This window comes from Mytilus californianus, unplaced genomic scaffold (genome assembly GCF_021869535.1).
Source record: "Mytilus californianus isolate M0D057914Y unplaced genomic scaffold, xbMytCali1.0.p SCAF_6, whole genome shotgun sequence".
NCBI classification, from domain to species: Eukaryota; Metazoa; Mollusca; class Bivalvia; order Mytilida; family Mytilidae; genus Mytilus; species Mytilus californianus.
In genome coordinates this window covers 60,175,967-60,188,661 of record NW_026262712.1, presented here as the reverse complement: position 1 = coordinate 60,188,661, position 12,695 = coordinate 60,175,967, and the positions used below count along the sequence as shown (strand labels likewise).

Here is a 12,695-nt window from a genome sequence, read left to right as displayed (position 1 = left end):
TAATTTTAATGCCAAATTAGAGTTGTGACCCCAATTTCAAGGTCCACTGAACTTAGAAAATGATAGTGCGAATGGGGCATCCATGTACTATGGACACATTCTTGTTTCAAGGATATTTTGATAAGAGAAAAAAAAAACTGTATAAGCTATTTCCTCTGTATTTACATTGAGAATTCTTTAACAGATAAATCGTATGATAAGTTATGTTATGTACTCAATATTAACACATTTTCCCAATTTAATATATTTCTAGGTGGACAGCAAAAGTTGTTGAAGTAGATGCCAGCCTTGTTAAAATGTTTTTCCTTGCTGACAAAAGAGAAGAACTTATTTACAGAGGATCAACCCGATTGGAACCTCTATACTCTGCACTGGTAAGTTTAAAGTACATTTTTCTGATTAGTCATCAACCTTCATATATCTTAGTACAAAGATATATCCTGGAAATAAATACCGTGAAAACTGGAAAAATCCTCCAATTTAAATTCAGTGAATCAAGGCCTGAACATGTCCTTGAAATACATGAACATTATTGTTTGTATTCAAAGAAAAAAATATAACATATGAAAATTAACAACAACTTTAATATCAAACTGGTTGAAATCGCGTAATGCATACTTCCATTTTCTGACACCTTTTGGAACCAATAATTGGAAGTAAAAATCCTGTATTAGACCAGTTAAAATTCTGTGTTTGACTTGTTTTTCTTCATTAGACATGTATTAATGACCCATTCTCAGACACATGGAATTGTAATAATTGACAATTTATAATGTATTTTAATAAATGTTTGTTAAATGTTATCTTCGCAGGCTAATCAGGAACAAACTAAAATGACAGGGAAAGTGAAGAGACATAACTTAGACAGTTCTAAACAGAAAGCAGTGGTGGAGTACACCAGAGGGCAGTCTAATGATAATACTAATGAGGAAGGTAAATTCTTTCGTTTTTATGGCTACACTGACTTAGGTCAGGCCGTAAAGTTTTACCTTTTTCCATCATTCCGCAACAAACAGTATAGTTATACAGACTTTTTTACCCTCGTCAGTCATTCTGTCATTCAGTCATTCTGTCATTCAGTCATTATTTCATTCCGCAATGAACAGTTATACAGACTTTTTTTCTAAACGCCTTCACATATTGAGCTGATTATGATGATGTGAGTCTACTGTGATGAGTTTCAGATCGAGTTTACACGTGGTGCCGCTCCGCTGATTTTTGTCGAAATAACAGGTCTTTGGATTTGGAAAATTTCAACCCCTAAAAATGACCAAGCTTTTATTGCAAGCGGGGCCATTCGTGTCGTTCCAACACAGATCTAGTTTCAGAAAAAAATCAAAATGTGTTACAGGTTAACTATCTTAGTGTGTACTTAGAACTTAAAATTTTTAAAGAATGGACAAAATGTGAGAACACTTTTTGTGATTTATATATTTAAAATGTTGCAAACAAATAATTGTATCAAAATTTATAATGTGAGGTTATATTTTTGCAATAGCTTTTCAGTGACAAATTTTTGAACTTACAGTTATATTGGCAGAGATTTGATATGGAAGACATTAAAAGTTCTGTGGATTCATTTATTTTCGTGGGTACCAATTTTTGTGGATGAAGGAAAACTTACATGTTCGTGGATATTTAATTTCGTAGTTTTGCCGAAGTCTGCATATAAGCCTAAAGAAAATTTGTCATTCGTTGAAAAATTTATCATCGTACCTACGAAATCCACGAAAAATGGTATCCAACGAATAATAACAAATCCACAGTATTGTGGATTCATTATTATTTGTGGGATAATAATTATCATGAATTTTATGATTAAAGGTTAACCATGGATTTAAATGTTCAACTAAGTACACATTTTTGCATGTAGACATTGGCAAAACAAATCAAATAAAGAAAAACAAATTTGGTTCCAATGAAACTAAGTGAATCCACAGTATTTCTTAATATGGCATGGACTGCAACTGAAGCTGGTATAGGTGTTCTTGAGATGGTAGATATTAGTATAATACAAAAAGCATTTGTTTTTCAGCTCCTATAAAACTTGAAAGATCAACAAGTCAAGAAGGAACAAAGAAAAGAGCTGTTGCTAGGAAAAGCACTGCAGGAGGATCTAGGTCAATGTCCTCATCAGAGGATAGTTCAGGTCCCTGGCAGGCACCTTGGCTGAAAAAGGAACAGCCGCAGCAACAGCCTCATCATCAGCCTCATCCACAGCCACAGAAAAAGAAACCAGAAATTACCCAAATAAAAACTGAAAATGGCACTGCTGCTAATTTACAGAAATCTACAGGTAAAATTATGTATGAATTGAAAAATTGATAGCAATGAATTGCCAAGAGATTATAAAGTTCATCTGCTGGTACAAATCTATTATTGTTTCACCACTTTCCCATGTTAGGGGAGGGTTGAACACTCAAAAACATGTTTAACCCTGTCACATTCTTTATTTGTCTGTCCTTATAGCTAGTCAGGAGCATCCTAATCTAGTGAGTGTCATTGCTTGCTGTCAGTCATATTTGTTTTTTTTGTATATTTTTTAGCATAGAAAAGGCTATTGATTTTCTGTTTTTGATTGTTTTACATTTTGTCATTCCAGTGCCATTTATAGCTTATATAATAATTACTATACAGTATGGGGTTTGCTTATTGTTAAAGGCCACAGGGTTAGGTATAGTTTTTGACATCCTCATACTATGGTCACTGGTGGAAAGTTGTCCAATTGGCAATCATATGACATCTCCTTACTTTTAAAAACAGTTCATCTTTGCTGATTTAAAACTATGCTTGTATCTGTTTACACTCCAATCAGCAATAAATATTTTATATATGAATAATTTAATTTTGGATGTAACACGTCTTCTGATTGGCTGAAAGTGTTTTGTCTATCAGCTCATAGACATAATTTTGTCATGTGACCGCAACATCATCAACGTTTTTATCATGATTTACTCCTTTTTAGAATTAAATTATAAGAAATGACTTTAATATTTTTTCTGTCTATTCGAAATAACATAAAAAATGTGGTGCACACTTTTAAATAACCCGCTATGCGGGTTATTCAGTGTGCACCATATTTTTTTTGTTATTTCTTCATAGACAGAAAAAATATTACAGTCATTCCTTAAATAAAAGGATAAAACAATGTATAAAGGTAAACTTTATGGAGACAACCAATGCACATTATTGTCATTGAAGTTGATATGATTATGTAGTTAAAAAAAAGAAACTTCAGAAATTGAAGGGAACAAATTTCTACTTAATTTGTGAATTTTTCAGACTTTATAGCCAGTAGTATAAGCAGTAACAAAGCTGGGAAGGATATGGCTAGTCTATTACAAGAAAGATTGTCCAAAACAGATGACCCATCTGATATTGGTAAGTAACAAAGCTGGGAATTTTATGGCAAGTCTGGTACAAGAAAGATTGTCAAAAACTGCTGACCCATCTGATGTTGATAAGGAACTTATTATAGTAAAAATTCTTAAAAGTTATTTGTAGTTTTGGAGTGGAAATTTATGGCAAAAGCTAATTAAGAATTGGATGCATATTTTTTATGCCCCACTTACGATAGTAGAGGGGCATTATGTTTTTCGGTCTGTGCGTCCGTTCGTTCGTCCGTCCATTCGTCTGTCTGTCCGTCTGTCCCGCTTCAGGTTAAAGTTTTATGCCCTACCTAGGGGAATTATGTTATTCGGTCTGTGCGTCCTATCGTCCGTCCATCCATCCGTCTGAGTTTTACTTATTTTGAAAGAAATAACTTGTTTTAAATCATGATATATGACCAACTTGAACTGTATCAAGGATCCTGTAATATTTTTACACAATTTCAGTCATTTGAGATGACTTAAAAGTTGGTGCCCTTTTTTCAAATTGTCGAAATCACACTAGCTTCATAGCATCAATGAACTTGTATTGACTATTTCATCGCATTTACTTCATGAATTTTCTGACCATTTTTCTTAAAACGTTCAAGAACAGTTTAGGGAAGGCAACAGTTTATTATTGAAATGATTTTAACTCAATGGTAAATTTTTCAAACATCGCTAACATTTCTTTCGATTTTGAAGACGAAATTAAAACCGGAAGTTTTGCGAAAAGTCTAAAGTACAAGTAATTCCGGATTCATTTCCGAGATTAGTTTTGTTTATCAAATTGACAGGAAATCACCGGCTTTTCAATTTTATTACCTTTAAAAGTGTTTGAATATAACAGATAATAGTTGTACTGGTTTAATTTAGCATGAAATCATATTGCATTTTACGATTCTCGTGAATAATTACTTTTTTCTACGTAAATTAAATTAAATTTTAATTTTTAAATCAGAACTGACGATTGTCTTTGCTGAAAAGTAATTAAATAATGAAGACAGTTGTCATGGAATTTTAATTTCTTTATGATATTAGATTTGAGCTTGTGATCAATGTCAGGTGTGAATTAAAAACACAGGTGAAATGTGATTAGCGATTATTAGCCAATATTTCCCGGAGGCATTAATATAGTTATTAGGAGGACCCTCAGGATTATCATACTATACGGGAATGGCAGTTTTATTACAGGAAAGGGATTACAAAACAAAAACAAGTGCAAAATGGCAATTAAGAAACCCGATCTTAATGAAAGGACTGAAATTATTTCTGAAAAAATAAAATTGTCTTAAATTCCAATCTGCTGTTTAGGACAAATAGCTTTCAGTTTAGGTCATGACTGGCAATTATGACTGTTTCCGGACCCTTGAACTGTAAAGATGTATTATTGCAAGTGAACTTTTAACGGTGTCTTCCTCCTATACCCACTTTTTAAAATCACTATTCCTTCTATTCCCACATGAAAATAACAATAGATGTTTTGATAAATAATTTGTTTTTATAACAATCAAGGTTAATTAATAATTGACCTAAGATTTACCTGTATTTTTTTAAAAGAACACATATTTCTTTCACTGTTTAAATATATTTTGAAAAAAAAAATTAATCCACTGTTTAATTGTAACATGTTTTTTTTCTTATTCAAAGAATTACCTTAAAATAAAGAATAAATCAGATAAACAAAAGTAAGATTAAAAAATCATTGAATTTGTAAACCTAGATTTCTATTTTAATCGGAAAGCACAAGTACAAGAGGCCATCAAAAGAAAAGAACGGTCAGCTAAAATCCGAAAGTTTAATGAAAAATGTATAAACGCAAAAAATAAAATGAAAGGGTTTTGGAATTTCCTTAAAATAAAAGGAACCGATATAGGACATATAGAGCTTAATGATCCACATGATTTTGATAAAATATAAACAGCTACGGATGAGAGAAATAATGCCCTTGCCCACCATTTTAACTCCATAGGTTCCTTTCAAAATGAAAATGGTGAACTTGAAAAAGAAGTTAAAATCCTAATAATAAATATTGACGAAAATTTATTAATATCAGATTCTCCCCTATCGGTTACTTTCATCGGAAAGAAAATTTCACAGACTTTATACATTTCACACAATGGTTGAAGGTGCAATGTATCCACTGGTACACAGTTTAATTCCAGCCAAGAGCAAACTAGTACAAAAAAAATGTATACACAAGGTTCCTGACTTTACTCAAAGATGTTTCTTTTTTCCATTATACACAATGCATCTGGAGAAAAGCACAAGGAACGGGGATTCGGGTTCCATAAAAGAAAGACAACAACATTCATCAAATAGAACGCCGTGCCGCTGTCCTACCACTTTTACCTACTGCTGAGGTCGAAGATGTGTGGTTCAATGCCCTAATCGACATAGATCAGATTGATACTAACAGCAACTACACGCCCTTTACAGACATGGCAAAATACTGATGAGACCATTACACAACATAGGGACTGAGGACTACACATCATCTAGAGGGATGGCAAAGCAAGCTGATAAAACATGTCCAGCACCCACATCCAAACATCTTTAAACTCATAAAACTACTGAAACATGAGGAAGCTAATCCCTGACCATGTTCCAGTATGCAGCCCATGGGAAGAGAGTGGCCCAAAAACGAAAGTATGTCGAAATCAACAACAGATTAGAAGAGCTTATGGATAGATATTGCAACTAGGAAGTTACAACAGTACAGTTTGGTGATGCAGCCTCCCACCTTATTCGCGTTGAATAGATTATTAAACATTAATAGACTTATATACAGTGAATTTCTAATGTGTGTGCTACAATGTGTGGTTTGTTTTAGTGCTGTTAACTTGTATTGTGTGTTTCATATTATAATGCTTGCTTGAATCTACTGTTGAATTTGTGTTATAAAAGGAATAAATTAAATTTACTTATATTTGTTTCCATTTCTTTCATATTAATTTGAATTAAAAACACAGAATTTAACACATACAAAAATAACCTTTAACCTATCAAAAAAACACTTGTCAATTGAAAGTTGATTAAACAATGTTTATACAGTATAATCTTTTGTTTGCACAAGTTTTCCCCCTATTCCCACATGAAATTTTAACTTTTCTTACCAGATTTATAAAAAGTGGGAATAGGAGGAATGAACCCTTTTAACAAACTTTCCCTTTTTAGAAAGCAAAATATACTCGAGTTGAAAAAAAGCTTATTCTAAAAGCATTACAAAAAAGTAGGACTTAAGGAAAATCGAAAGTATTATCAGTCCTATTCATTTTGAAATTTTAACCATATAAAAAATATCCTTTACTTCTCAGACACTACTGCATATGAAAGATATGAATTCTCCACTACAATAAAAAGCAATATCCTAGTACAAATGTATGATTCATACAAATATACTGATCTTTTATTATTTTATAAGCTTTTTTTCTATATTTAACAAAATGTTTAACCTGTTTTTGGTGGGGTTCGTGTTGCTGTTGTACCCCTATTTGTGACATTTTTACATATTGTGTTTGTTTTGTTCACACATTGTTGTCAATATAATGGAATTTGATGCGACTGTCATACAAGTGAGAGGTTTAGCTAGCTTTAAAACCAGGTTTAATCCACCATTTTCTACATAAGAAAATGCCTGTACCAAGTAAGGAATATGACAGTTGTTATTCATTCATTTGATATGTTTGAGCTTTTGATTTTGCCATTTGATTAGGGACTTTCCTTTTTGAATTTTCCTCAGAGTTCAATATATCTGTGATTTTACTTTTTACATTGGTTTTAATGTACTGTAAATTCAGAAATTATTGCGATGTTTTTATTATTGTGAAAAATGTGACATGGTTATAATCGCAATAATTTAAACTCTCATTTTGAATTTTTTTATATAAATAAAACAGGATTTTTCTCAATATCTCAAAAATTAAAATTGCATTTTAGTCTAAAATGACAAAATCGCAATAATAAATGCACGCAATAATTTCTGAATTTACAGTATTTGCTAAATTTATTATTGTAGAAGAATGCATGGGGGAGAGAGTTGAATCCACAGTTAATGTGCCTATCCAGAATAGACAGAAACAGCAAATGGGTAGGTACTTAGAGTTGTAGAGGAAAAAAACCAGAAAGAAATCCTTCATTCAATGAAAATAACTGCATATAGGTATTCTAGAGGCAAGAAAGACCTAATTCTGGAGGATTGAAATGTAATTTAGTTTCCTAAGTTTCAAAAGAATGATTATACAACCATCTTTAACAAAAAACTAGTAAAAGCTTGTAAAAGTTCTACAAGTTAATTTCCATCCAATTTAAAAAAGTTGTTTGGCAGTTCTCATGGTAAGGATCTTACGTGATACAGAAGGGTTAGTAGATCCTGCTGCACATGTGTCTTTGGTTGTGTTACTCATGAAAAGTATGAGTTGTTAAAAGGTCTCCTTCTGTGATGTCAGTGAGGTGGTGAACAAAATCTGTTATATTATTATGATGGTTTTACTTTAAATAGTGAAAGTGAATATAAATAGTGCCTGGAATCAAGCTCAATTACAACAGTGAATGAAGTGTGCTTGATGTTTGGAAAGTAATTTATTTTCACTGATACTGGATTTTGCATTTAGGCCTTTGTAGTCCATTCACAGCAATTTTTTTTTAATTTTCCTGATGTATTTATATAAGGGAAGATAAAGTTTTACATGGAGGCAAAAATTAATATTCATGTTGCATAAAAAGATATTTTTATAGAAATGAAGGACATGCAGTGTAATCAGAAATTATGTTGCTCATAGTGAGAAAAGTTTATTGTAAGGATGAAGTAATTGAACAAATTGACAAGTAATATAATTGTCTGACCTTTGTATATTTTCTTTCTGACCAAGAATTTTGACTTGCTTTCTAAAGTAATTAAATGATTACAATTATTTAAAACTGATTATTAGAATTTTGTAACTGATGATTTTACAACAAATGTTTTACTTGCAAAAAGAAAACATGAATCTTCTGCCAAAAAATCTCTTAATAAAATTGTGATGGGAGATAACCCTTTTTTAGCTGAAAAACAGTACATGTAATGTTGACAACCGCATATCTTACAAAATGAGGGCATTAAGATTTCAAAAATAAGTGTAAGTTAGTTTTATTTTTTTTTAAATAAAAAATTTTGAAATGTTGATTATTTTATTTATCTCTGTTTAAATTTTTACAGACCCACACAGCTGCTGTCATAAGTGTTTGAAAGATTTAGAAGATGATCCGGTGAAATTCAGGGGAACTAACCCATTACTCATACCACTCTTGTGTGGCTGGGAAAGGTACACTTTTATATTTAATATTGTGGAAGTGTACAATATACATGGTTTGAAAGACTTGCAATACAGTACTGCTTTTATTACTACTTCAGTTCTTATAACTCATACCACTTGACCATTTCAGAAATGGTGATGCATTGGGAAAATTCACTTTTTACGATGTTCTGATTGGTCCAGACATCGTTTACAAGGATGTTGAAATTGTACAACATAATTTACAAGGAAGATATTGAATTTGTTCTAAGTTTAATTTCAGATTCAAATTCAGGGTTTCACAAATCTACATAATGTTATATGAAGGTTTTTTTTTTTTTTTTTTTTTTTTTTTTTTTTTTTTTTTTTTTTTTTACAATGCATTAAAGGCATTTAGAGTACAACTGAACTCTTTTCTAAACATCTACCATGGAATTAATTTATTTTTCGTAGTTACCAATTTTTCGTAGATTGAGGATGTTTGATTTCATCATGTTGCTAAAGTCTGCATATATTCCTATAGAAAATTTGTATGTCTTTGAACATTTAAATTCATGGTTCCCATGTACCCATGAAATCGACAAAAAATTGGAATCCAAAGAGAAATACTGTGGATTCATTATTATTCGTTGGATACCAATTTTCGTGGATTTCGTTGGTATAGATAAACCACGAAATTAAATGCTCAACGAGGAACACATTTTCTATTGGCATTTACAGAGACTTTGGCAAAACCACCAAATCAAATTTCCACGAAAATGTGATTTTCCCTCAATCCACGAAAATTGGTATCCACGAAAATTAATGAATCCACAGTATTTAGAATTTGAGATAATGAAATAAAAGAGGGATTTATAATATCAAATGTTCAAAGCTTGTATTCATGAGATAAAGAAGTGACCTGTCTTATCTCTTTTTTTATTTATTTGTAGACATGTATGTAAAGTAAAGCCAGGTGGCAGACGCATGGTGGCCTACAGAGCACCCTGTGGCAGACGGCTACGTAACATGCAGGAATTGGATAAATATCTGGGGTTGACAGACTCTCAGATGACAATTGATCTCTTTTGTTATGATCCTGTATTACATGTTCACACAGAATTTGTTCCTGTAAAGGTAAGGTCATATTGCAGAAGGTAGGAACTGAACATTTGAAAAAGGAAATATTTGTAACCTTTTTATTATTCCTATATATTCTCTCCTCATTAACAAATTGTTGGTATTTTATAGGAAGGACTTTGTCAGTTCATGGACATGTCCTTCTGTAAATCTGTCTGTGAAACTTGTAAGAAGTCAGACAGGTTTCGATGAACTCTTCACAAAGATAAAATACCTCATGGAGATATGCATGAAAATATTAATTATAATTTCCTATTAATTTTTTGAACTCCTTTAATTTTAAACTGTAACACTGGTTTTCATTTCTCTGGATTAAATTTACAAAGTATGCACTATGATTCACTGAGCATGGCAAATGGGAGATGACTGCTTTGATTGAAATAGTTTATTTTGAAATTTTGGGAGATTTTAATATAATACATGAATACGTAAGGTGTCATTGGTTTTTGTCTCGCCTTGATGAGTCAAAAAGCGAGACATAGGTATGCTGTTTCCGGCAACGGCGGTGGCGTCAACAATGTATTAGTTTGTGATTAGGTCTAGTTCATGGTGAACCACTAGTGGTAGGTCAATGATATTTGGTATGCAGTTGTATTAGCATTGGCACATCTCATTACCATGGAGATTATTTGGCCCCGCCCCCTCAGTCAAGGTCTATTGACTTTGAAACTTTTCATAGTTTACATGTATTAGTTTGTGATTAGGTCAATTTATGGGGAACCACTAGTGGTAGGTCAATGATATTTGGTATGCAGTTGTATAAGCATTGGCATATCTCATTTCCATGGAGATTATTTGGCTCCGCTCCCTTAGTCATGGTCTATAGACTTTGAAAATTTTGCTAAGTTAACATGTATTAGTTTGTGAGTAGGTCAGTTCAAGGGGAACCATTAGTGGTAGGCCACTGTTAGTTGGTGTTCAGTTGTATAAGTATTAGCACATCTCATTTCTATGAAGAATATTTGGCCCCGTCCCCTCAGTCAATGGTCTATTGACTTTGAAACTTTTGCTTAGTTTACATGTATTAGTTTGTGATTAGATCAGTTTAAGATGAACTGCTCATGTTAAGTCAAAGATATTTGCATTTGCAAGTATCGTTTCCATGGAGATTATATAGCCCCACCCCTGATCATGGTTCATTGACTTTGAAACTTTTACATAGTTTACAAGTTAATGTTTGTGCAGACTGCACGAAATTCGTCGGACCGTCAGACAAATCCGGTGAATAATGGATCGGTCTGGTAAAATTTTGTTGAATTCCGGTCCGAATGTTCGTTGTTGTTTTTTTCGTGGATTTTTCTAAACCTGCATTTTTCCAATTTTGGGAGCAAAATTCCCAAACGATATCAAAATTCATTTTCATCTTTATTATTCATGACAGCGATGTTTATTTTGTTCAACTGCTAGCTTTATGCCAAAAATCGCCAACAAGTAATGTGTAAATCCAAGTAAAAACATATCTGACTGACAAAACAACAATGGCTGCCATCAACCGGAAATATAGACATTCTCAATACCGGATCAGATTCCGGTAACGGATAAGGCCAATTTCCGGGTTTGCCGATCAAATACAATAGATAAATAAAAAAAAATCCAAAGCAAGTTCACAAAATACAGCTATGAAATATAAACACTAGAATTGAAAACCAAAAGATATATGAAAAAGAAAGAAGATACAGGAAATATTTTATACAGAAACTCAAAATTATATTTAGTTTACAAATAATTTTCATGTCAAAATCCAATAAAATGTGACATTACTTTTCTTTATCACTGAAATGCATTCAAGCAATTGTGCACAACTTTCATCAAAATATACACTCTTGTCACATGATTTTGTTTTTGTGCATTTTGGAGAGGAGTACGGCACAACAAGTCATAAGTATTTTGTATTTTGTCGGATAATATACAATTAGATGTAAAAAAAAAAATTGGTCTGGTAAAATTTCATGCGGTCTGGTAAAGCTAGGTTGTTTACCAGACCGAATGTCCTGTAAAAATAAAATTCATTTGTGTAGTCTGTTTGTGATTAGGTTTGTTTAAAGGGAACGACTTATAATAAGTCAATGGTATTTGGTATGCAGTTGTATTAGCATTGGCACATCTCATTCCATGGAGATTGTTTAGCCATGTACCTTCAGTCATAGTTCATCGACTTTGAATATTTGAATAACTTACATGTTAAAGTATTGCTATTTTAATTTCAACATTTGCATTATCAAAATTACAAAAAGGCAAGACATATCTCTGTGATAACAGTTTATTAACAAACAAAAAATCATTACAGTCCAGCATTAACAGTTTATTAACAAACAAAAAATCATTACAGTCCAGCATTACTGTGGAGCAGACACTGATGGGGCATTTTGTACCATTTGACAGTAAAACAACATTGTATTGGATGATGATCTAATGATTGCCCTCTTCAAAAAATGAATTTTTTTAATCTGGCTTTGATTCAAATTTGATTTTATCTCATGTACTTTTTTTATATTATTGTAGACATTTTGTGATATCAAAGATCTCTCATACGGGAAGGAAAGTGTTCCTATCCAGTGTGTAAATGGGATAGATAGACAGTATCCTGACTATGTAGAATACTCAAATGTCCGTATCCCAGCCAAGGGAGTTAACCTCAATCTCAATCCAGAATTTATGGCATGCTGTGATTGTACAGACAATTGTAGAGTGAGTTAGACATTTAAGTGCCAGTCTGCCTAAGAATCAGGCAGTGGTGAAAACATGACAAATGAAACCCTGCTCTTTACATTATATTTAAGTTCAGAATGTATGATAGTGCACTAATATAACATTCGTTTCCTTGTCCTATTCTGGTATAACGAGATATAATTTGGTTGAAATGCACTAGGAATTAATAATTAAGGGGAACTAACTCTGTAATTTGCTATCATTCTAACCAAAAGTTATCTAGATA

The 12,695-nt window shown here is 32.2% G+C and overlaps 1 protein-coding gene across 2 annotated transcripts in view; it reads left to right on the top strand.

The window, feature by feature from the left end:
* LOC127706473 (histone-lysine N-methyltransferase SETDB1-like) overlaps positions 1–12,695 on the top strand; it is a 95,358-nt gene that overhangs the window by 38,145 nt on the left and 44,518 nt on the right. For both annotated transcript variants that reach the window (XM_052211120.1, XM_052211118.1), the window contains exons 14-21: positions 254–374; positions 813–933; positions 2,036–2,296; positions 3,283–3,381; positions 7,387–7,458; positions 8,566–8,671; positions 9,574–9,757; positions 12,263–12,448. In XM_052211120.1, coding sequence (XP_052067080.1) covers positions 254–374; positions 813–933; positions 2,036–2,296; positions 3,283–3,381; positions 7,387–7,458; positions 8,566–8,671; positions 9,574–9,757; positions 12,263–12,448 — 1,150 coding nt within the window. The remainder of the gene's footprint in view (positions 1–253; positions 375–812; positions 934–2,035; positions 2,297–3,282; positions 3,382–7,386; positions 7,459–8,565; positions 8,672–9,573; positions 9,758–12,262; positions 12,449–12,695) is intronic.